The sequence below is a fragment of the Coenobita brevimanus genome, chromosome 69, assembly GCF_032717465.1.
Source record: "Coenobita brevimanus isolate Jiangsu-jjx chromosome 69, ASM3271746v2, whole genome shotgun sequence".
NCBI lineage: Eukaryota > Metazoa > Arthropoda > Malacostraca > Decapoda > Coenobitidae > Coenobita > Coenobita brevimanus.
In genome coordinates this window covers 2,566,469-2,591,948 of record NC_137022.1, presented here as the reverse complement: position 1 = coordinate 2,591,948, position 25,480 = coordinate 2,566,469, and the positions used below count along the sequence as shown (strand labels likewise).

General features: G+C 43.8%; 1 protein-coding gene across 1 annotated transcript in view; it reads left to right on the top strand.

Annotated features, from left to right (window-relative positions):
* Window positions 1-25,480, top strand: part of LOC145406039 (uncharacterized) — a 56,196-nt gene that overhangs the window by 15,229 nt on the left and 15,487 nt on the right. Inside the window, 3 exon segments of the mRNA XM_080277227.1 lie at window positions 928-1,083; window positions 1,966-2,048; window positions 2,363-2,592. Coding sequence (XP_080133353.1) covers window positions 928-1,083; window positions 1,966-2,048; window positions 2,363-2,592 — 469 coding nt within the window.

The window sequence follows — 25,480 nt, the reverse complement described above, 5'->3', positions numbered from 1 at the left end:
AACAAATCGTCTCCATGTCGCCTTGTCCCCCTCCATATCGCTACCCTTTCCCCTCACACCTAGACTGACTGACAGAGATACACAAATGGACAATTATGTACCATTTAAGACAGAAAAAAATTGTGGCTGTTTTGAAGGAAGGAAAGGGAATTGTAAACGTGCTCTGGATTTACACCTCCGTCTACTCCTCAGCTGAGATCCCCTAACACAGCTTTCTTGGCGATTTAGTTTTCTTGCTACAGCTTACCACTGTTTTGTTCGTTACTTATTTGCATTTTACTTATACTGATTGCATTGTTGACATAAGCGGCATATCATTATTATTATTATTATTATTATTATTATTATTAGCATCATCATCATCATCATCACCATCACCATCACCATCATTATTATTAGTGGTAGGTGGTTGCGACCATCATCCACTCACTTGATGTAGTGCTGCCTATTACTTCCTTAGTCTTTATCATTCTTATTCTGTGCCTGTCCTCCTCTCTTCCTATTTCTCCCATCTTTCCTGTCACTTTTTATTGCTTTTCTTTCCTTTACAGGTGGCTTTACATTGAGTGACAAGCCAAATGGTTTCCTGTAAGCCAAGAAACCATTTGCAACGCTGGGTGGTAACCATGTAACCAAACCATACGTGCTCCCTACGTGTCAACAAGTGGGTTGGTGGAGGGTTAGTGCCCCTCCCCATAAAACAAATAACTCAAAGTCAAATGGCCACCCCTTACGGGATTATGGCGTCTGGCAATAGGTAGATAGATAGAATTATCATCAACTTCTTTCCCACATAAGGAAGGGGCGAGGTAGGGTCCAGAAAGCAAAGAAAGCGAAGGCAAATGGAACACTCATTCATCATTCAAGCCCATGGAGTCCTGTCACAGACGCATTTCAGTTCCTAATTACACGATATTTCTTCCCCAGCCATGCGGTTCGCCCTGATGGAGACCAAAGTAGCCCTGGCCAAGCTGATCCTGGCAGCTGACCTCAGGATACCGCCAGGACACGAGGATATCAAGCTGGAAAACTCACCCTTCCTGCAGAGGCCAAAGGAGGGCGTCCACATCCTCCTCACGACCCGCAAACACGAATGAGACATGTACGGCACTAGTCCAGTACGATCGGGAAGCCTGCCGAGGAAGACTGAGTGATTTAAATGAGCGTAGTCTGACTGGGTACACCTGATCAGCTCTATTTAAGGATACCTCTGATGGGTGGATGCCTGGAGGGAGGAACTAGCAGTACTAGTGTTGCGATGGAAGTGCTGTATTGCCCTAGTGTGTAATGAGTGTGTAGGTGTTTCTTCGTTGCTAGTGTCTGGGGATGTTATTGAAGTAGGTCCAGTAATGTTTATGTGGTTACTGTGTTATCTACCTAGTTGTACTGTGTTGCTCTCTCATGTTGTATTACCACAGACTACCGTGTATTACTGTGTGACTTAAGATATTCTGTCAGGGAGGCCTTCAGGTACAATGTATGAGCTGTGGGAGTGGTTTTAGTGCAGCCAGTCATGATGTATAAAGCGCTGATCTGTATGGTTTGTAAAGAATTATAAAGGGTGTTAGGGCATCACTGGTCTAATAAACTAAATGTATTGTAAGGAGTGTTTATCTTTATTACTCTCATGTTTGACAGTGTAGGAAAGCTTGCAGACCCAGGTATAGAAAATGCGCATGAAATATCCGACATTTACTTGGCATGTACAAGTATGTAATTACAAATATCTCCTTAACCTAATTATATACAATTAATCCCCCACCCGAATCAGTGCAAAAACCTAACCTAAAGAGAAGCAGTCCAGGCTCCACCAAACAGAGACTCCATCTCGGGAAACATATAGAATATATCTGGCTGGCAAGCTGTGTGTGACGGCTCCCTTTAGTCACCAGTTACATGGCAAAATACTTAAAGTCACAGTCACAAATATGAAATTAACTCCACTGTGCACCGATCCCACTTCAGATGCACTGTACACTGACAATATCCTCGTCAACACACAGCTGCTTCGCCGACACTCTCCACTCCCGGTGGTAATCCTGTCTGTGGTGAGACCTGCACTACTCTCCCAGCTGTTGCCTTCCAGGGCCTCTCGTCACCTCTGGTGGCGCGCTCTGGAAAACTGACGTCACATCAGGGAAAAATATCCATACAAATATACTCAATAACAATTCAGACCCATAATTTGAATACTTGTTTTATAATATACGAACATTAACAATCATAACTTCATAATAAAAAAAAAAAACACCCAAATGAGGTTTTGTATATAAATATTGTACTATAATTCCCATTCTCTTATTCTTTAGGGTAAACCATCATAGTGAAATCTTGACAATTACCCAAAGTCTGTTCCCATAAGTGTGCAGAGTCTAAGGGTGCACTGACTTTCGATGCCCTATATATCGTCACTCCCAGGGTCTTAGAGGAGGGTGTTAAGTGTGAGGACAGGGAAGTGTCTGGACAGGGGAGTGAGGACAGGGGAGTGTCTGGACAGGGGAATGAGAGCAGGGAAGTGTCTGAGTCTGGACAGGGGAGTGAGGACAGGGGAGTGTTTGGGTTCGTGTGTCACCTCGAGGGTCTTAGTGGAGGGTAAGTGTGAGGACAGGGCACCGTCTGGGTTCATGTTGGCTGCTGGTGATGGGTGTGGGATGGATATTTTGACGAGCAATTTTCAGTCTGTCCTCTACCCATGTCTGGGGTGTGTTAATTATAGGTTCTCATTAAGATTTGAGAAGTAACTTTGTTCATTATTATTTGTTCATTTTGAAAGGTAGTAATTCATCTTTGTTTGGGTCAGCGTTATTCACCTGATGGCTGGTGTCTGGTGGTCAGGGCTTACCATCTAGCACCATCTGGCTTAAGTTATGATGCCACAGTTCAACCCTGTGCCAGTAGACAACACCACACACCTCAACTGCCACCACTTGGGCACCAGTATTTGATGTCTGTCTTGTTAATTTACTGTCAATATTACCTTCAGGTGTGAGTAACGAGGCCAGCCACGGGGGTTTTAATACCGTGAGGGTTGGCCGCAGTGAAGAACAGAACAAAAATACTCTCAGGAAACTCAGTTCCTCAAAACATTCCCTGCAGCAAACATGGCAGAGCTGATGGCCTTGTAAACAACATTCCATTGATCTGCAATTGCATATATGTAACTCACTTAGAGGTGTACATTTTATTCTCTGTACACAAATATAAAACTAATCTAATTCACTTCGGTCATATCTTAACATATTTATAACTGTGACAAAAGTCTGCCCAGTTCTTCATCTCTTCTTCACTTTCCTCAGTTAGCTCAGCGAGGCTGCCCATAGACTGTTCTTTCTGATACAGGACATCAGGAAGGAAATTAATGGACATACTCTAACTGTGACGTAGATGCAGTGGTATAGTAGGTAACTTTTGTCCTTGGTTGTACAGGTACAGTACAGTGTACAGTAAACTGCCAAACACATCCCCAGGTACAAACAGCAGGTGAAGAAGGAAGATTCCATCGCATTTATCCTTCATCTGTGTCACTTTGGTCTGGGAATATTATGGGAAGATCATTCCTGATGTATTGCCTTTGTCCACTGGCTAAGCAGGACTTTAATTTTGTCTCACCTGACATCCATGTAACAGTGGACAAGGAACAATTCATCCATTTATTGTCTCACCTGACATCCATGTAACACTGGACAAGGAACAATGCATCCATTTATTATCTCACCTGACATCCATGTAACACTGGACAAGGAACAATGCATCCATTTATTGTCTCACCTGACATCCATGTAACACTGAACAAGGAACAATGCATCCAGCTGAATCACAGTGTAATGCTGTCTCATTAACCCCCCTGCTGCACTAGGCCTTTCAGAAGGAATTTCCAGTTGCCTACACAATGTCTTCCAGGAGCTCACCTAATTGCAATGTATGATTTTTCCACATTTCCTTATTGAGGAAAGTGTGTGTTTATGCTTAAGTAGGGACCAAACATGAAGTGATGCAACCATTGCCTTGTGTGTGGTAGATGGTGGCTAGGTCCTGCCTGTCTGGGTTAAAATACGCTATCTATCTATCTATCTATCTATCTATCTATTGCCAGATGCCTTAATCCCGTAAGGGGTGGCCACAAACTAATCGCCTCCATTTCTCTCTGTCCCCCACCATTTCATTGCCCTGCTCCCAGCTCACACCCTCCTCTCTCATATACCTCTCCACTCCATCCTTCCATCTCATCCTCGGTCTCCCTGTCACGGGGTTTTTAAAATAAATGCAAAATTAAATGATAATTCTCAATGATACTGAAGAGCAGGGACAATGATTTGTCTTGCTAAATCAAGCAATGATTACTTTATGCCGGTCCGCTTCGCCGACTCTCTCAGAACGAGAATTTATAAACTTTCTCAACAGTACAGAGCAGAGACTAATTACTCAATTGCTGTTTATTAGTACTGTTAGCTTCTGGAGAAAGTTACTTCACCCCTGACAATAAATCTCTAATACTATTAATAATATCAGGTTCTTGCTGATGCGTAACTCCTAGAAGGCACAACGGATTTTAAGCTTAATAACAAGACTGGCCTACGTACCAGTTATGAATGGTAAAACGTTTATGCAAGCTAGGAGCTATAAGGGAAATAAGCTTAATTGTGGAGAAATGAAACACGAGTTTACATTACATTAAGCTCAAGAAAAAGAACTGTTAAATTTATCGATTACAAAGAAATAAATTTAACGTTACATTTCAAATGAATTCAAAATAAAGAGATCGCACTCACTCACTCACTCAAAAGCTAAATTCTTAAACCTAGGAAAAGCACCTTAACTAAACTCTTAAGTCTAGGAAAACGAAAAGAAAATACTGGTCAATGTAGCATATCACCAAAGAAGGGTGGGAGCCTGGAGAACTGTAGTCTAGTGGAGTCTGGGTGCTAGCTGACCTCTCTCACTCTCACTTCTGGAGCATAGAACCTCACTCCATTGCGACAGACAAAAGACTGCATTCAAATACAGGCCAGCCGAGAGAAGGCATGGCCAACGGTCGAGGCAAGCAGGGGCGAACAATAAAGAAACAATAATATCGCTCAGTAGAGCACTTAATGACGTGCATTAGATCGGTCACTTTTGAAACAGTGACGAATGTTTTGAAAAGTATACCACCGAAATGGAGAGAGAAACGGTTAACTGAGCGATACACAGTGAGTTTTCCACTAATAGTTCGTGGTTTCTCACAAAAGGAAAATGTCGCGAATTTGATTCGTGACATTATGCACCTGCAAAATGAAATTTTTTCCTTATGGGAAAAAATTTGTGGATATATATATATATGTACACATCCTAACTCAGTCACACAAGATTCACACTGTGGTATGTGTGCTATCCTGCTACAGGAGAAAATCACTATCGCCAATGAGCGTAAAAACCTCATATTTAGGTTAATAGAGGCAAGCTTGAGGGAAAAAACTCCGTGACGATGGTGAAAATCCTGTATTTAGGTCAAACTGAGCAAAAGTTCGCTACATTTACACTGACAACTAATTGTTGTGTGGCGTGGTGTATGTGATACACGGTGTAGGTGTGACAGTTGTAGTGTAACTGTACCTACGAGTAAAATGACACAGAAAATATTAATAATATGACGACGATGAAGGCAGAGGAGAAGAGGCGGCAGCGTGCGGCAGACGATCAGCTGGCCATCACAGCAAAACTGCTACACCCATCGCTGTACCTGCAAAATCAATTAAGGTGGGGCATCAAAAGTGTCAATGAGACAAAAATTCTTATTACATTACAATTACTCTCTCTGTCTAGCAATCAGTACATGCTACAAAAGGTACGCTCTAGCTGAAAAATACGAGTGACAGCCTAAGCTTCGTACATTCGAGGTCGCCATTAATTTATTAGGTAGATTATTAACCAGGAAACGTAGTCCCTGGACGCCGTTGTCTCGAGGACTTGTGTAGTTTACTGGTTAAACTTAACTCTACACTTACGATTAGTGTCGGCAAGTTGAGAATCCTTATGCAAACTCGGGCTCGTGTGTCCGCAGACACAGCCTCGAACTGCACACGGGTCCTCAACCTCTGCCTTAAGCTAGTCCCTATATTAATATCGGGGAGCTGAAAATCCTTGTGCAAACTCGGGCTCGTGTGTCCGCAGACACAGCCTTGAGTCACCTCTGCGGGGTTCTCTCTTGAACTTCCCCTTTAACCTACAGTACTTATATTAATATCGGGGAGCTGAGAATCCTTGTGCAAACTCGGGCTCGTGTGTACGCAGACATAGCCTCGAGTTGCCTCTGCGGGGTTCTCTCTCGAACTTCCCCCTTAACCTACGGTACATAATATGTATGTACAGGCCCTGGACATACTGTGTCCTGTGGGGCCAATGGGCGAGACATCAGGTCTGCACCCACTTCACCACTACCCTGTCTCTCAACTGATTCAGGGATTACGGGTGTGGTTACAAACGGCACAGGAAGTACATGTCCCTGATTGGTGTTACATGGACACACATTGCAGGAACGCACAAAACTATCTATGTCTCGTCCAATCCCTGGCCAGGAAAAGTCAGCTCGGATACGGCCCTGGGTCTTCCTTTTGCCCATGTGACCTCCTGAGGCTGAACAATGACCCCATTCTAACACTGCTTGGCGGTACTTGGCAGGAACGACAAACTGCAGTCGAACCTCGCCCTCAGGTGTTCGTGACTCACGGTAGAGCAGTCCTTGTTTGCGAAGGAACTTGGCTCGACTCCCCGTGAATACTTTATCACTCGACCCTTTTGTTTCTTTCGCACGGCAGCAAGTGTCGGGTCAGAATGTTGTTCTTGAACAACAATTTGGCTACACATCAGATCTTGCGGCGATTCAATGGTCACTGGGGTGACACAGTCTGGAGCCTCAGCCATGGCTCGTGTTACTGTAGCCGAAGTCTGGGTAGCGTCATCATCGGTGCAACTATCCTTGACACCGGGAATATTGCCTACGATAAGGTCAAATAAGGGTTCTGGTATGACAACTGCGAGTGTCGTACCAGTAGAAAATGGAGATGCCACCTGGATACATGCCTCAGGGAACAATCTCACTGATCCATCAATAAGATTAGCATGGATCTGTCGACCTGTGTACTGCTCAGGCCGAACTAGACTCTGCTTGACAGAGCAACCTGAGGACCTATTGTCTCTCAGGACCTTCACAGGAATGGCTCCCACAAACCCTGGCTGAACAAGGAAGGCACTGTCACCTGTGGGAGGGCCTGTGGAGGAAGCAGCTAGCCACTGATGAGACTGCTGAATAAATGATGCAGCATACATAGTGCCTTGTGAATTAGTTACTTGAGGGGTCGTACTCACTGCCTGTGGAGATGGTACATTGGCCATCTGTGGAGGGGTGTTCACTGTCGCTGTGGGACTAGTGAACTGTGGGGGAGTACCCGTACCGGTAGGGATGTGACCACCGTGCTGCTGCTGAGGAATGAAGGCTGTGTTTGCTTCCTGCCTTCTATTCACTTGAGCTGGTGGTGAAAAGGACGGTCTCGACAGTCGGTTGTGTGGCTGATACCGCTGCTGGTTAGGGTACCTGTTGTACCTCTTCCACTCAGGTTTCTGAGTGTTTTGCCCCTGGTCCTTCCACAGCGGTTTTGGACCTTGGCCATTATTCTGAGAATGGCCTTGTTGGTGGGGTTCAATCTGAGACGGTTTCCCAGATTTATCAGCTTTACTGTTCCAGGTATACTGCTTGCGAGTTTGATACCCGTATGCAGTGAAATATGCGTCAGCCTTTTCTACCATTTGGCTGGCATCTTTCACCTGGCAGATCTTAAGCTGTGCTATGAGCTCAGCAGGCCACGACCTCTCTAGCTGTGTACGCAGCATAAGGTCAATTATCCCCTCATGCGTGGAAGGAGTTTCATCTTTCTCCATCCACTCATTTAAGTAAGCAGTGAGACGGTCGAGGAACTGAACAGCTGTCTCCTTGTCTTGGAGACGAGCTCGCATGAACTGAACTTTGGCGTCGTCTACTGTGAGACCATACGCCTTAATGAGTGCAGCTTTCATCATCTCATACGTGAGATTGTCTCCACGAATTCTGTGGAGAATGTCGAGGGCAGGGCCCTCAAATAAACTTAGAAATTGGAGCCGCTTAGCTGCCTCATCCAGTTGATACATGTCTGCCATGTCCTCAAAACGAGCTATGTATGGCTCGATTCGCTCGCCTTCCTTGTATGAAGGAAGCTTGATGCGTGGGGTCGCCAGGACATGTGTAGGAAGAGCGCTAGTGGAGCTTGGGTTGGCTGCAGCAGATGTGCCTGAAGCCGAGGAATCTCGCTTGAGCTTCAAAACCTCAAGCACATGTTTTTCTCGTGCCTCACGGTCGGCACGTTCATATTCACTTTGTTCTCGCTCATATTTCGCACTCCTTTTCGCGTTCCTCACGCTGTTCTCGCTCGTATTCGCACTGAATCTTACGCTCTTCACGGGCATCGTTCTCGCGCTGCTGCTCCTGATGATGCCGTGAGAGTATGTACTCTTTAATTTCAGTTGGGTCTGTAAGACCCATAACTTTGGCTTCCTGTAAAAATACGGTGGTAGCCATATCACTAATTTACTAAACAAGCCGAAACTGAGTACTGACTGCTGCTTCACAAACGAATGCTAATAACACAAGTAAAGAATACAAACACAAGCTAGTGGTGACCAGTCTTATCTACTTAACTGGCAAAGAATAAAGCAAAAATGCAAATGACTGGGAAGACTCAATAATTAACGCAATGGGTATGGCGACTTCCCAGGAGCGAATAAAATCGTCTGGCGTTACCAAGAATAAAGTACTAAATAGAGTTAAGTACTCTATGGATTAATAAAGCAGAAATTCACTTGCTAAACTAACAGTAAACACCTGTAAGCTTGTGCCTATAAACTTTAATGATAAATACCTAAATATGAACGAGTGAGTATTATCTCGTGAATAGCTTTAGAGCTAGGAGTTAATATCCTGGAATGAGGTCGCCAATTGTCATGGGGTTTTTAAATTAAAAGCAATTATTAAATGATAATGCTCAATGATACTGAAGAGCAGGGACAATGAATTGTCTTGCTAAATCAAGCAATGATTACTTTATGCCGGTCCGCTTCGCCGACTCTCTCAGAACGAGAATTTATAAACTTTCTCAACAGTACACAGCAGAGACTAATTACTCAATTGCTGTTTATTAGTACTGTTAGCCTTTGGAGAAAGTTACTTCACCCCTGACAATAAATATCTAATACTATTTATAACATCAGGTTCTTGCTGATGCGTAACTCCTAGAAGGCACAACGGATTTTAAGCTTAATACAACAAGACTGGCCTAAGTACAGTTATGAATGGCAAAACGTTTATGCAAGCTAGGAGCTATAAGGGAAATAAGCTTAATTGTGGAGAAATGAAACACAAGTTTACATTACATTAAGCTCAAGAAAAAGAACTGTTAAATATATTGATTACAAAGAAATAAATTTAATGTTACATTTCAAATGAATTCAAAATAAAGAGATCGCACTCACTCACTCACTCAAAAGCTAAGTTCTTAAACCTAGGAAAAGCACCTTAACACGCCCCGTCCCGTCGACGTATGGGTACGTTGCAACGATTTGCATTTGCCAGTCCCGGCAAACGTCATGCAATTGCAATTTGCATAATTTCGACAATTTTCAAATTTCGCGCTTGATTTGTGGTACGTACCCTCGCATGACCCCCTACCTGCCACCAGGCGGGGACACTCGGCAACCCCGCGCGACCCGCGCTAGCCCACCACTCGTCCACTCACCTGGTAGCCACGGTCCTGCTCAGACATGGCTAAGAGAAGTCTCTCAGACAGCGAAATTCAAGTCGCCCTGGACACCTTTACCGGCGACAGTGATTCCCCACTGGACGACGAGGATATGGACAAGGATTATGTGCAGCCAGAGGAGGAAGAAACCACCAGCAGTGATGAGGAAGTTCCGTCTCCCAGGAAGCGGCAGTACGTGACTTACCGTGCTGCTAGAGAGGGGCAGGAGGCAAAAAAGGCACGTGCTATATCCTATCCCTATCCCCAGCGTGATTTGGAACCAGAATTCGAGGACGAGGACGAGGACGGAGCCGTGGGACGTGCTGCCACGTGGTATGGACGGGAGGTGATTACACATCGTGGCCCAGAGCGCACACCACGTCGTATGAGCAGGTATGGGCCTAGCATTCTGTTTGGGGAGTTAGGAAGTCAAGTGGAGGGAGTGGGGAGTGAAAGGGAAAGTCCAGGGAGGATTAGGGAAAGTGAGAGTGACGTGAGTGAGTCATTGCTTTCCCTAGGTAGTGTGAGGCGGCGTAGTGGATCACGTGGGCCAGTGCGGGTGCGTTCCTTATCATGTGGGGTTGTGAGGGAGGGGGAAGGTGGGGAGGAACCACTCCAAAGCATGTCTTATGCTCCCCAATATCCCCTAACACGTGGTCGAGCTAGGTTGCGTGAGAGAGCACGTGGTGTTGTAATGGAGGGGGAAGGTGGGGAGGAACCACTCCCCAGCACGTCTTATGCTCCCCAATATCCCCTAACACGTGGTCGAGCTAGGGTGCGTGAGAAAGCACGTGGTGTTGTAATGGAGGGGGAAGGTGGGGAGGAACCACTCCCCAGCACGTCTTCTGCTCCCCAATATTCCCCTATTTCATCCCCACAGCCCCCTAATGTTCCTCAAGGCCGTAAGGGTAAGGGAAAGGGAAAGGGTAAAGGCAGAGGGAAGAGGAGTGACAGTGGGGAAGCCCTCCGCACTCCTTCTCCCCCACCTCCCCAACCAGGATCTCCTCCCCACCCAAACGAAGGCGGTGATGGGGCTGATGGGGACGAGGGATTTGTGTCGTGGGATTGGGAGGATGGGAGTGATTTTTCTCCCCTCATTCACTCCTTCACTGAGCAGGGGCGATCTGGCTGCATTGCACCAGGAATTCACCGTAATTCCACCAGGTTGGATTTTTTCCACCTGTTTTTCAGTGAGGCATTTGTTGATCAGATTGTATACCAAACAAACCTGTTTGCAAGCGCCCAGCGCCTAGAGAGTGAAAGATTGGGAACAAGGAGTAGGCATTCTATGATCTATGATTACCCTGTCTCCCTTCCAGAAATGTTCTTATTTTTTGCCCTGGTCCTTTTGATGGGTATTATAAGAAAGAATAGAATTCCTGCTTACTGGACTAGGGACCGTTATGTTTACCCCAATATTTGGTCAAGTGATGAGCCGTAATCGGTTTCAACAAATTCTAAGTTGCCTCCATTTCTATGATGCTCATGACCCTGCAAATGCAAACAACACTGATAAAATGAGGCGAATTCGGTTGGTCTTTGATCACCTCAGGCAAACCTTTCGTTCCTCATTCTATCCCTATAGAGACCTCGTCATAGACGAGAGTCTCGTGTTGTGGAGAGGCAATATTTCATTCAGACAGTATATACCCAGCAAAAGGCACCGTTTTGGGTTCAAGATCTTTGTTATGTGTGACTGTAGGACTGGATACGTGCAAGACATAGTCTTGTACACCGGTGCACAGACAGACATAACAGAAGATCGAAGTATTGGACTGTCGGGAGCAGTGGTAAAGACGATGATAGAAGACTACCTTCATCGTGGTCACGTTCTCTACCTCGACAATTGGTACACTAGCCCTCTTCTCGCTCGTTATCTTCACACACATGAAACGGGAGTCTGTGGAACCGTAAAGGTGAACCGGCGTCACATGGCCAAGGTAGGGCGGAAACTTGCAAGGAGTGAGGTTGTCTTCTTCAAAGCCAACAACATCCTTGCAACAATGTGGAACCACAACAGAGAAGAAAGCCTCTTGTCCACGGTTCACCGCCCCTTGATGCACCGTACTGATTCAGTAGATTACCGTAGCGAGAGCAGGCGTCGTGTTTGGAAACCTGAGTGTGTTATGGATTACAATATAAACATGCGCCTCGTGGACCAGTCAGACTCCATGATATCGACGGTAGAGTGTGCCAGGACCACGATGAAGTGGTATAGAAAACTGTTCTTTCACTTGCTAGATATCACTGCTCTGAATTGCCACCACCTTCACGCCATGACCACAGGAGTTCAGGAAACATTTGAAGGGTTTGTGAGGGAGCTCACAAGAGAAATCTTTGCAAAGTATGCTGTTGAAAGGCCCCAACATCGCACCCGCACTGCCCATATTGCCCAAACTCCCCAGAGAATATCCGGCCGCCATTTCCCCACTCCTATCCCTCCCCAGCCAAACAGACCTAGGCCCCAACGCAGGTGTCACGTGTGCAGTAATTCCCAGGTGAGACTCACGACACAGAGGAAGGACACCCGCTATGAGTGCGTGCAGTGTGACGTGGGTCTCTGTATTCACCCATGTTTTAGTGAATATCACACGTTGATGCAATTTTAGTATGGTGTGAATGCGAAAGGACGCTGAAATTATGAGGTAAATGCGACAGACAGACGCTCAGTGAAATTATCAGTCATGTGGATCTCCAAATATTAGTATAAAGTGCCTACGGGTAGAACATAAGTGAAAACATTGTATGTAAGTATATAAATCTGCCCTAAGTTGAAACTTACATAGCGAGGGTTTTATGATGCGATATTCTGTCGCTCAGTGCAATAAATACGGCCCGTAATTATATAATTATTATTATGGGAAATTCTTACGGGTATAAGTTCAAATTATTGTATGTGATGATATATATTCTAAGTCAAATATTCATAGCGTGTGTATAGAGATGCGATTTCCTGACGCTCAGTTGAATGAATAAGGCACGTATTAGTCAAAATAAAAGTCAGCAAGTGATAAAGTGAATAATTAGTATATAAGTGTGTGAGTGAATGAGTATATAAGTGTGTGAGTATTATGTTTGTCGAAACATTCCTTGCGAGGGTATTTTCAGGCGATATTCTCACGCTCACTTGAATAAATAATGGCAGTAAGTATGTACAGTGCATTATAGGGGTGTAAACGTGTGTAATGTAAGTGGGAAATTATAAGTGGAGTGAATAAATAAAGTAGATGATGAAACACGAGTGTGTGAGATCGTGGTTGCTACGTGAATATGCGCTAGCATATCGCTAAATGCCCTCGTAATGAATGAAAATAATTGAAAACCTTTACAGTGGTGGAGGAAAAGTTCTATGTAAAGGGGAAAATAATTGGAAAGTGATAAAACAATTTGGTATGTTGAAATACGAGTCATAGCGAGTGCGCTTACTAAGCTGATGTGAGCTATACTTATGCTGCATGTCATCATAATGAATGAAAACATCTGAAATCACTTACAAACAGTTGTAATTGGTAAAATGTCATTGAAACAGAAGTATACAAGTAGAAAAAATGATAGGTTGACTCATACCAGACACTTAGCATATAGCATGTTACGACTCGGACCAAACTCGCTATGCTCGCGCGATGGTACAATGCTTATTTTTCATATATATATATATATATATATATATATATATATATATATATATATATATATATGTGTGTGTGTGTGTGTGTGTGTGTGTGTGTGTGTGTGTGTGTGTCTGAAATCCATTATATTGTTACTGTTATTGTTTATTAGTTCAAATTCAATAAATATAGAGGTGTTGTGTGTTGTTTCTCCCATTATTCCTTACCATAGAAAATGTAAACGCATATCCAGCCCATTAGAGAACACCATACCTGCGGGGGAGAACCGCACCTGTACGGACCACTTATAGACCGCGGGAACCACTCTCTTTGTGATTTTCCTTCGTTTCTCGACCTAAGCGGAAGTTTTAGCAAAAAAAAAAAAAAAAAAAAATCCCAAAAAGGCTCGGGACTGGGGGATGTCATAGGTGCGGAAAATCTCGGGACGTGACGCGTTAACTAAATTCTTAAGTCTAAGAAAACGAAAAGAAAATACTGGTCAATGTAGCATATCACCAAAGAAGGATGGGAGCCTGGAGAACTGTAGTCTAGTGGAGTCTGGGTGCTAGCTGACCTCTCTCACTCTCACTTCTGGAGCATAGAACCTCACTCCATTGCGACAGACAAAAGACTGCATTCAAATACAGGCCAGCCGAGAGAAGGCATGGCCAACGGTCGAGGCAAGCAGGGGCGAACAATAAAGAAACAATAATATCGCTCAGTAGAGCACTTAATGACGTGCATTAGATCGGTCACTTTTGAAACAGTGACGAATGTTTTGAAAAGTATACCACCGAAATGGAGAGAGAAACGGTTAACTGAGCGATACACAGTGAGTTTTCCACTACTCGTAATAGTTCTTGGTTTCTCACAAAAGGAAAATGTCGCGAATTTGATTCGTTACATTATGCCCCTGCAAAATGAAATTTTTTCCTTATGGGAAAAAATTTGTGGATATATATATATATGCACACATTCTAACTGAGTCACACAAGATTCACACTGTGGTATGTGTGCTATCCTGCTACAGGAGAAAATCACCATCGCCAATGAGCGTAAAAACCTCATATTTAGGTTAATAGAGGCAAGCTTGAGGGAAAAAACTCCGTGACGACGGTGAAAATCCTGTATTTAGGTCAAACTGAGCAAAAGTTCGCTACATTTACACTGACAACTAATTGTTGTGTGGCGTGGTGTATGTGATACACGGTGTAGGTGTGACAGTTGTAGTGTAACTGTACCTACGTGTAAAATGACACAGAAAATATTAATAATATGGCGACGACGAAGGCAGAGGAGAAGACGCGGCAACGTGCGGCAGACGATCAGCTGGCCAGCACAGCAAAACTGCTACGCCCATCCCTGTACCTGCAAAATCAATTAAGGTGGAGCATCAAAAGTGTCAATGAGACAAAAATTCTTATACATTATTCTTATTACATTTCCTTATTGGGGAAAGTGTGTGTTTATGCTTAAGTAGGGACCAAACATGAGGTGATGCAACCATTGCCTTGTGTGTGGTAGATGGTGGCTAGGTCCTGACTGTCTGGGATAAGATACGCTATCTATCTATCTATCTCTTGCCAGACGCCTTAATCCCGTAAGGGGTGGCCACAAACTAATCACCTCCATTTCCCTCTGTCCCCCACCATTTCATTGCCCTGCTCCCAGCTCACACCCTCCTCTCTCATATACCTCTCCACCCCATCCTTCCATTTCATCCTCGGTCTCCCCCTCCCTTTCCCACTCTCCACGTCACTCACATACACTCTCCTCGTTAGTCTCTCGCTCTCCATCCTCTCCACATGGCCAAACCACCTCACTGTGTTCCTCCTAACGTTTCCTATCATATCCACATCCACACCACAACGCTCCTTCACTTCCCCATTTGTCAGTCTGTCTCTCCACGTGACTCCAGACTCCACAGGCTCCTCTCAAATAACTCATTTCCACTGCTCTCACTCTTGACTTGTGTCCTTCCAACAACGTTCAAGCTTCACTTCCATACGTTAGAGTTGGTATCACAATACTGTCATGTAGTAACTTTTTCACTTCCATGCTCACTTCCCTGTTTCTTATTATTGCGTTCAAGGAACCAGCAACCTTTCTTCCTTGTTGTACCCTTTCAAGCACTTCACCCTCCAAACTTCCATCCTTACTCATCACACTACCCAGGTACTTAAACGTACTCACATTTTCCATTCCTTCACCATCCAGCCTCACTGTACACTCACTGCCTTCACCTCTCTCAAAGAATATACGCAGTTCAATTAAATGTTTTTGCTCTCATACACGAAAATATTTATGAACGTTAGTGGAGGGGCCCATATACTGGCAATTCCAATGTGCTATATATATGTGGAGAGTGATTAGAGTGTATGAATGACTGGATGAATGAATGAATGAATGAGTGAATGGATGAATGAATGAATGGATGAGTGGATGAATGAGTGGATGAATGAGTGGATGGATGAGTGGATGAATGAGTGGATGGGTGAGTGGATGAATGAGTGGATGAGTGAGTGGATGAATGAGTGGATGAATGGAAGAATAAATGAAAGCTTTGTTTACATGTGTGACAATGTGAGGCCAATTGTGTGAGACTGTAATATGTGTAATTTAACAGATATTCTCCCCGACCAATATTTCTCCCCGACAAGGCATGTTTTCACCCCCGTTTGTTTGTCAGTGTGTTTGTCTGTTACCAGGATTACTCAAAAACTAAACGAGAGATTTGGACCAAACTTGGTGGGTAGACAGCCCATGTCCCAGGGAACAACTGATTAATTTTTGGCACCGATCCGGATCATATTACAGATTCTGGATCTGTATTTTGCGAATCCCTAATCAGTGACAAGAAAATCCTAACCCATTATGAAGAGTGGTTTGGAAATTGCTTTTGTCGGAGAGATGTGCTCCACTGAGTGCCCCTCCAGTTGGTGATAAAGTAACAGGCTACTTGAGTACCCACTGACGCTACGTGAATTATGGAAGGAGCAACATGGAACTTCACTGTTACTTGCGTTACTCTCTCTCTCTCTCTCTCTCTCTCTCTCTCACACACACACACACACACACACACACACACACACACACACCACAACCCCAGAACAGTCAGTTGAGGTCACATAAATGAAATATAATGCGTTACCATCCTGAAGGGGTTAACGATAAGGACACCAAGCAAGCCTCACTATAGATAAGACGTCAGTAAGAAGCACATCACTTCCTTAGATAAGAGATAAGACCAACATATGTGGTGCTAGTCACGATGAAGTGTACTAGGACTATACTCTCTTCACTCTGACTAGGAGTAACATTGGCATCCCTCCAACTTGAATACTAAGCTCTGAGATTAACATTTATATGATGCTAGTCACGAAGAAGTGCATTAAAAGGACTATAACTGGCATCTCTCCATCTTGAATTGTAAGCTCTGAGATGAACATATATATGATGTTAGTCACGAAGAAGTGCATTAGGACTACGTTCATTTTAATTAGGCATAAAACTGGCATCCCTCCATCTTGAATTCTAAGCTCTGTTGGTGCTAGTCACGAAGAAGTGGCTCAGGAGGGACGTTTAGCTATAGTATTACCTTATTGTGTCTTTGAGCTACGGGAGAAAGACTCAAATATCAGGCAAGAGTCTATCTATCTGTCTACTGCCAGACGCCTTAATCCCGTAAGGGGTGGCCACAAACAAATCGCCTCCATGTCGCCCTACCTTTGATATCATTAGTAACCCACTGAGTCTTAGAACTCCCTTATACTGCTTTACTCTTGCCATTACCACACGATTTTACTTACCTCGTGATAGCCTTCAGCAGGTGAAGGGATGGATACAGACTTTACTGAAGCCTTGAGTGAGAGAGGCCGTTAGTAAAGTGCAATTAGCCTCGGAGATGGAGTACAATAAAGAGAGCGAGACATGTAATAAAATGGATGGAAAGGTGTGTTAATTTTGACATGCAGGTGAACAAGAAGGTGTAATAAGCATAATAAATTGCTAACGAAAAGGTGTTGAACCCTACCCTATGGACTCACAGTACGTACTTGAAGCAGGTACAGTACGTAGGTCGACTCAAGGACCGTACGTGTTACCTGAGTCTAATTATCCTGTTACAAAGTGAACAGTACGTTATTCAGCCCCCCCCCTCTCTCTCTCTCTCTCTCTCTCAAGAAGATGAACAGAGGAAGGAAAAACTAAAAGAAAAAAAACACTGAGAACTCTAGCCCTCTCTCTCTCTCTCTCTCTCTCACACACACACACACACACACACACACACAATGAACAGACTCGCCATAGAGCCTCCAAGACAGGGTACAGTCGCCAAACTTTCCACCTGGGCCACCCCGCCACGAGAGGTGGGTAAGGGGTGCTGGCAACAGTGTAGGCTATCTGTTTGTTCGTGTGTACATGCTTGATGAAAGTTCGGATCATCACCTCTCGTTTTCCTTAGTGAACCTCAGTCAAAGTTCATCCCAGTAATCAGTCGACAATTTTTAGGCGATAGAATTTCAAAGGAGCTTCTTGAAAGTGTTGGATAATGCAAGTATTGAAAACAATAAGTAAACTAATTCAAAAGGCCGCATCTTTACATATATTATATATTTAAAAACGTATTCTTTTTCATTATTACATGATATACCCATGGCTAAAAAATGTCTACTGCATATTGGGGGGGAAGAACCGTCGTGTGACCGGCTCTTATGGTTGAAAAGTAGATACCTGTGTCTGACTGTTCGTTTTGCATTTAGCCAGTCCTGGGCCGATCTCGATTAAACCTATTGAAATACCATTCTTGATCCGAGACATGATTAGACAAGTTAGGTCATTAATCGTTACAGGATTACTCATTGGGAGGATATTAATTTAAACTAAGTAGGAGAGTTAGGAGCTGTAGATGTCGGAGGTTGAAACGTTCGTTGAGGCAGAATACTGCCTTGAGTCAGCTAGTCATGAGTCAACCTTTCGTTAACAATAGAAAACCTAGGCATCTCATCACTTAATCATTACGTGGATCTCTGTGCTTGCAGTGCAAACACGGCAATTGTTTTAATAGTTGATATATATTATATATTTGAAACAGTACTGTGGGTGACGTGGTAGTTAACGCTTCCGCCAGGCGATCCGTGTGGCGTGGTTCCACCCCCGTCAGGAGAGATGGGTTTCTCCTATTAAACACCTAGCCCTTGTCTTATGACCTAGGTCTTGGTAGCAGCCAGTCAACAACCAACATCACATATCCTCGCACTCAGGACCTCGGTGACGGGGGCTAAAGCGAGGTTCGCGGGATAAAAAAAAAAAAAAAAAAAAAGTGTTCCAGCCTGTAATGATAATTTCATGTTCGTTATGTTGCATTTACCAATCACATAAGTAATATCACAGGCAATGGTGATATAAATGTCCAAACAATTCATGAATCAATAAAATTGAGCTTAAAATGACTGGAAGCTTTTGCATACTGTATTGAAGAGATGGTGTCTTCATGTTGCTATAATGTGAGATAATGTTGTTCGGTGAATAATCGATGAGCATGTAAATGTGTGACCTCACACATAAGCGGCACCGCTTACAATCAGTTTTCCTTGCAATGTGTAATTCAGTCATACGTTAGACGAATGGACTATAAAGATGTGCTGTAATGATCATAGTCATATGAAAAATGGTACGGTAAATCATTATCATAGCTGATATAATAACCACATTCGGCAAAAGTATGCATAAATTCTCTGCCTGCTGAGGTGACAGTATTTTAATCTCCTACCTCTTCGTGGTGCACCACAGAACACATGAAAACATCTGCCTGAAGTACTACCAACGAGGAAATAAGCAACCGTTAACAGTGTCTGAACATCATCCTAATGTTTATTGGTCAGTGTCATTCATGATGTGAATATGGCAGGCAATCTTACTTGTAACTGGATGTAGATGTTAGGTAAATGCATTCATCTTCAACCTATACTGATAATGGTATCAAGTGATAACCCTATGAAATGGAATTACTGATATAATGAGAGAGTGTGAGAGAAAGGCTTGGAGTGATTCCAGTATTTAGTGCATTAACATGTTATTGTAACAATGTAAAAACAACATAGAAAATAACATGTTTAGTATTGTTAAAAATGTAAATATTTGGTAGATTGCCAATGGATCTCAAAAACTAGTTCGGCAGTTATTGTCAATGGCGGTATGAATAACGTAACCCCCTCCCCTCAACGTCCTGCACCTGCCCTGGACTTCACTATGCCAAGCTCCCCCCTGAAGCAGCTCTCCCACCGGCTCGACCAGTTGCAGGAAACCGGTCGCATGGAATTGTTGCACGTCACAGGTTGCACTGACCAAGGCCAAATATGTATAGTATAATATATATTTTTGTATTATAAATAAAAGTTTATATTTATATAAGAATATTATTTATATTACTTTATTATGAAATTTATATAGTCATATATCTTTGGCCTTAGTCAGCACTACCTGTGGCACACAACAATTTTCCATGCGACCAGTTTCATGCAACTGGCTGAGCCGATGGGAGAGCCGCCTTACTCCTGAGACATTTTTCTCACCACCTAACTCCGTACCCAGCCATCTAAGGGATGAACTCTGACTCTGACAGAGGTTCACTATGGACGAAGAGAGTTGATCCGAACTTTCGTCGAGCATGTACACACGAACAAACATATACACTGTTGCCAGCACCCGTTACCCACCTCTCGCGGCTAGGTGGCCCAGGTGGAAAGTTTGGCGACTGTACATTGTGGGTTGAAATGAGGTCAAAGATAAACAAAGTCGACCCCGTATGACCTTGACCTTTGACCCCTTAACCTTGCTGACCTAATCACTTCATCGTCCCTTCATACTGCATCACTGACACAAGTTTGGTCGAAATCGAAAACCATTTACTACGCTGGGTGGTAACAATATAACCAAATTATGGCGCCTGGTGGTTTAGTGGGTAATTACGGCGCTCCAATTGGATTGAGCCTGTGAAGGTTTATATCCAAGGGTAGGTTGGGGTTTATTGCTCACGTAATGCCACTCAGGGATGAGTGAGGCTGGTCACTCTCATCTTAAATGTCAGGACCAACTTGCCTAGCCCCGGGCTCCTACGCTCCTAATGGGACAACGTAGGACTGGATGATGGTGTTTATTATTATTATTATTATGATTATTATTGTTATTGTTTTTGTTATTATTATAATTATTATTATTATTATTTTTATTCTTATTTTTATTCTTATTTTTATTATCATTATTATTATTAATATTATTGTCACGGGGTTTTTAAAATAAATGCCAATATTATTTAATTGATAATAATGTTCAATAATATTGCAGAGCAGGGACAATGATTGTCTTACTAAATCAAGCAACGATTACTTTACGCTGGCTTGCTTCGCACGATTCTCTAAGAACGAGAATTTATAAACTTTCTCAACAGTACACAGCAGAGACAAATTATTCAATTGCTGTTTATTAGTACTGTTAGCCTTTGGAGAAAGTTACTTCACCCCTGACAATAAATAACTAATACTAATAATAGTATCAGGTTCTTGCTGATGCTTAACTCCTAGGAGGCACAACGGATTTTATGCTTAATACAACAAGACTGGCCTAAGTACCAGTTATGAATGGCAAACGTTTATGCAAGCTAGGAGCTATAAAATAAGCTTAATTGCAGAGAAATGAAACAAGAGTTTACATTACATTAAGCTCAAGAAAAAGAACTGTTGAATTTATTGATTACAAAATAAATTTAACGTTACATTTCAAAATCAAATTAATGAGATCGCACTCATTCACTCACTCAAGAGCTAAATTCTTACGCCTAGGAAAAACACCTTAACTAAACTCTTAAGTCTAGGAAAACGAAAAGAATTACTGGTCAATGAATGCGGTGTATCACCAACGAAGGGTGGGAGTCTGGAGAACTGTAGTCTAGTGGAGTCTGGGTGCTAGCTGACCTCTCTCTACTCTCACTTCTGGAGCACAGTACCTCTCTCCGTCACAAGAGACACTGGACTCATAAACTCGTGGGAAAAAGGGAGTGCTAGGTCGCATTTTTTTAACGGTCGAGTGAGCGAAACGAGCCCAAAACAAATCACTCAGTGGAAGCGCTAATGTCTCACACAAAGACGATCACGTATGACAATGAAAAATTGATTTGACAAGGCTTTCGTCTGAATGAGCGGTTACTGAACGATAAACTGGGATTCCACTTGGGTTCGTGGTTTCCCACAAAAGCCAATGTCACTAGCCAACTCGTGACATTACGCCCCATAAAAATCAAATCTTTCTTTCCTCAGAAAGAAAGATTTCAATATACATACGTATAAATCCTAACTCAGTCACACAAGATTCACACTGTGGTGTGTGTGCTATCCTGCTACAGGAGAAAGTCGCAGTCACCAGTGAGCGAAAAAAACCTCGTATTTACGTTAATAGAAACAAGCTTGAGGGAAAAACTCCATGACGACGGTGAAAATCCTGTACTCAGGTCAAACTGAGTGAAAAGTCGCTACATTTACACTGACAACTAATTGTTGTGTAGCGTGGTGTATGTAATACACGGTGTAGGTGTGACAGTTGTAATGTAACTGTACCTACGTGTAAAATGACACAGTAAATATTAATAATATGGCAACGACGAAGGCAGAGGAGAAGAGGCGGCAGCATGCGGCAGACGATCAGCTGGCCCGCACAGCAAAACTGCTACGCCCATTGCTGTACCTGCAAAATCAATTGAGGTGGAGCATCAAAAATGTCAATGAGACAAAATTTTTATTATGTTACAATTACTCTCTCTGCCTAGTAGTCAGTACATGCTACGAAAAGTATGCTCTAGCTGAAAAATACGAGTGACAGCCTAAGCTTCGTACATTCGAGGTCGCCATTAATTACAGCACACGATTAGTGTCGACAAGTTGAGAATCCCTATGCAAACTCGGGCTTACGTAGCCTTGAACTGCACACGGGTCCTCAACCTGTGCCTTAACCTAGTGCCTATATTAATATTGGGAAGCTGAGAATCCTTGTGCAAACTCGGGCTTCCGTAGCCTCAAGTCGCCTCTGCGGAGTTCTCTCTCGAACTTCCCCTTTAACCTACAGTACTTATATTAATACCAGGGAGCTAAGAATCCTTGTGCAAACTTGGGCTTCCGTAGCCTCGAGTCGCCTCTGCGGAGTTCTCTCTCGAACTTCCCCCTTAACCTTCAGTACTTATATTAATATCGGGGAGCTGAAAATCCTAGTGCAAACTCGAGCTTCCATAGCCTCATGTCGCCTCTGCGGAGTTCCTCTCGAACTTCCCCCTTAATCTACGGTACATAATATGTATGTACAGGCCCTGGACATAATGTGTCCTGTGGGGCCAATGGGCGAGACGTCAGGTCTACACCCACTTCACCACTACCCTGTCTCTCAACTGTCTCAGAGATTACGGGTGTGGTTATGAACGGCACAGGAAGGACATGTCCCTGATTAGTGGTGTTACTCTGACACTCACTACAGAAATGGACAAAACTATCTATGTCTCGTCCCATCCCTGGCCAGAAAAAGTCAGCTCGGATACGGCCCTGGGTCTTCCTTTTGCCCATGTGACCTCCTGAGGCTGAACAATGACCCCATTGTAACACTGCTAGGCGGTACCTGGCGGGAATGACAAACTGCAGTCAAACCTCGCCCACGGGTGTTCGTGACTCACGGTAGAGCCGTCCTTGTTTCCGAAGGAACTTGGCTCATCCTCCCCGTGAATACTTATTCACTCGACCCTTTTGTTTGTTCCACACAGCAGCAAGTGTCGGGTCAGAATGTTGTTCTTGTACAACAAGTTGACTACACATCAGATCTTGTGGCGATTCAATGATCACTGGGGTGACACAGTCTGGAGCCTCAGCCATGGCTCGTGTTACCGCAGCCGAAGTCTGAGTAGCGTCGTGTTCGGTGCAACTATCCGTAACACCGAAAATATTGCCAATTATAAGGTCAAATAAGGGTTCTGGCATGACAACTGCAAGTGTCGTACCAGTATAAAATGGAGATGCCACCTGGATACATGCCTCAGGGAACAATCTCACTGATCCATCAATAAGATTTGCATGGATCTGTCAACCTGTATATTGCTCAGGCCGAACTAGACTCTGCTTGACAGAGCAACCTGAGGAACCATTATCTCTCAGGACCTTCACAGTAATGCCTCCCACAAACCCTGGCTGAACAAGGAAGGTACTGTCACCCGTGGGAGGGCCTGTGGAGGAAGCAGCTAGCCACTCATGAGGCTGCTCAATTGATGCGGCGAACAGTGTGCCTTGTGACTTAGAAACTTGAGGGGTCGTACTCACCACCCGAGGAGATGGAGCATTGACCATCTGTGGAGGGGGGTTCACTGTCACTGTGGGACTAGTGAACTGTGGGGGAGTACCCATACTGGTAGGGACGTGACCACCGTGCTGCTGCTGAGGAATGAAGGCTGCGTTTGCTTCTTGCCTCTTTTGAGCTGGTGGTGAAAAAATTTGTCCCGACGGTCGGTTGCATGGCTGATACTGCTGCTGGTTAGGGTACTTGTTGTATCTCTTCCACTCAGGTTTCTGAGTGTTTTGCATTCTGAGAATGGCCTTGTTGCTGGGGTTCAGTCTGAGACGGCTTCCCAGATTTGGCAGTATCTTTTTTGCTGTTCCAGGTGTTTTGCTTACGAGTTTGATACCCGTATGCAGTAAAATACGCGTCAGCCTTTTCTGCCATTTGGCTGGCATCTTTCACCTGGCAGATCTTAAGCTATGCTATGAGCTCAGCAGGCCACGACCTCTCTAGCTGTGTACGCAGCATAAGGTCAATTATCCCCTCATGCGTGGAAGGAGTTTCATCTTTCTCCATCCACTCATTTAAGTAAGCAGTGAGACGATCAAGGAACTGAACAGCTGTCTCCTTGTCTTGGAGAAGAGCTCGCATGAACTGAACTTTGGCGTCGTCTACTGTGAGACCATACGCCTTAATGAGTGCAGCTTTCATCATCTCATACGTGAGATTGTCTCCACGAATTCGATGGAGAATATCGAGGGCAGGGCCCTCAATTAAACTAAGAAATTGGATCCGCTTAGCTGCCTCATCCAGTTTTTACATGTCTGCCACGTCCTCAAAACGAGCTATGTACGGCTCCATTCGCTCGCTTTCCTTGTATGAAGGAAGCTTGATGCGTGGGGTCACCAGGACATGTGCAGGGAGAACGCTCGTGGAGCTTTGACCAACTGCACCAGATGTATTTGAAGCCAAGGAATCTCGCTTGAGCCTCAAAACTTCAAGCTCATGTTTTTCTCGCGCCTCACGTTCGGCACGCTCATATTCACGTTGTTCCCGCTCATATTCGCGCTCCTTTTCGCGTTCCTCACGCTGTTCTCGCTCGTATTCGCACTGAATCTTACGCTCTTCACGGGCATCATTCTCGCGCTGCTGGTCCATATTATGCCGTGAGAGTATGTACTCTTTAATTTCAGTTGGGTCTGTAAGACCCATCTCTTTGGCTTCCTGTAAAAATACAGTGGTAGCCATGACGCTAATTTACTAAGCAAGCCGAAACTGAGTACTGACTGCTGCTTCGCAAACGAATGCTAATAAACACAAGTAAAGAATACAAACACAAGCTAGTGTTGACCAGTCTTATCTAGTTAACTGGCAAAAATAAAGCAAAAATGCAAATGACTGGGAAGACTCATTAATTAATGCAATGGGTACGGCGACTTCCCAGGAGCAAATAAAATTGTCTGGCGTTACCAAGAATAAAGTACTAAATAGAGTTAAGTACTCTATGGATTAATAAAGCAAAAATTCACTTCCTAAATTAACGGTAAACACCAGTAAACTTGTGCCTATAAATTTTAATGATAAATACCTAAATATGAACGAGTGCGTATTATCTCGCGAATACCTTTAGAGCTAGGAGTTAATATCCTGGAATGAGGTCGCCAATTGTCACGGGGTTTTTAAAATAAATGCTATTATTATTTAACTGATAATAATGTTCAATAATATTGCAGAGCTATATTGCTAAATCAAGCAACGATTACTTTA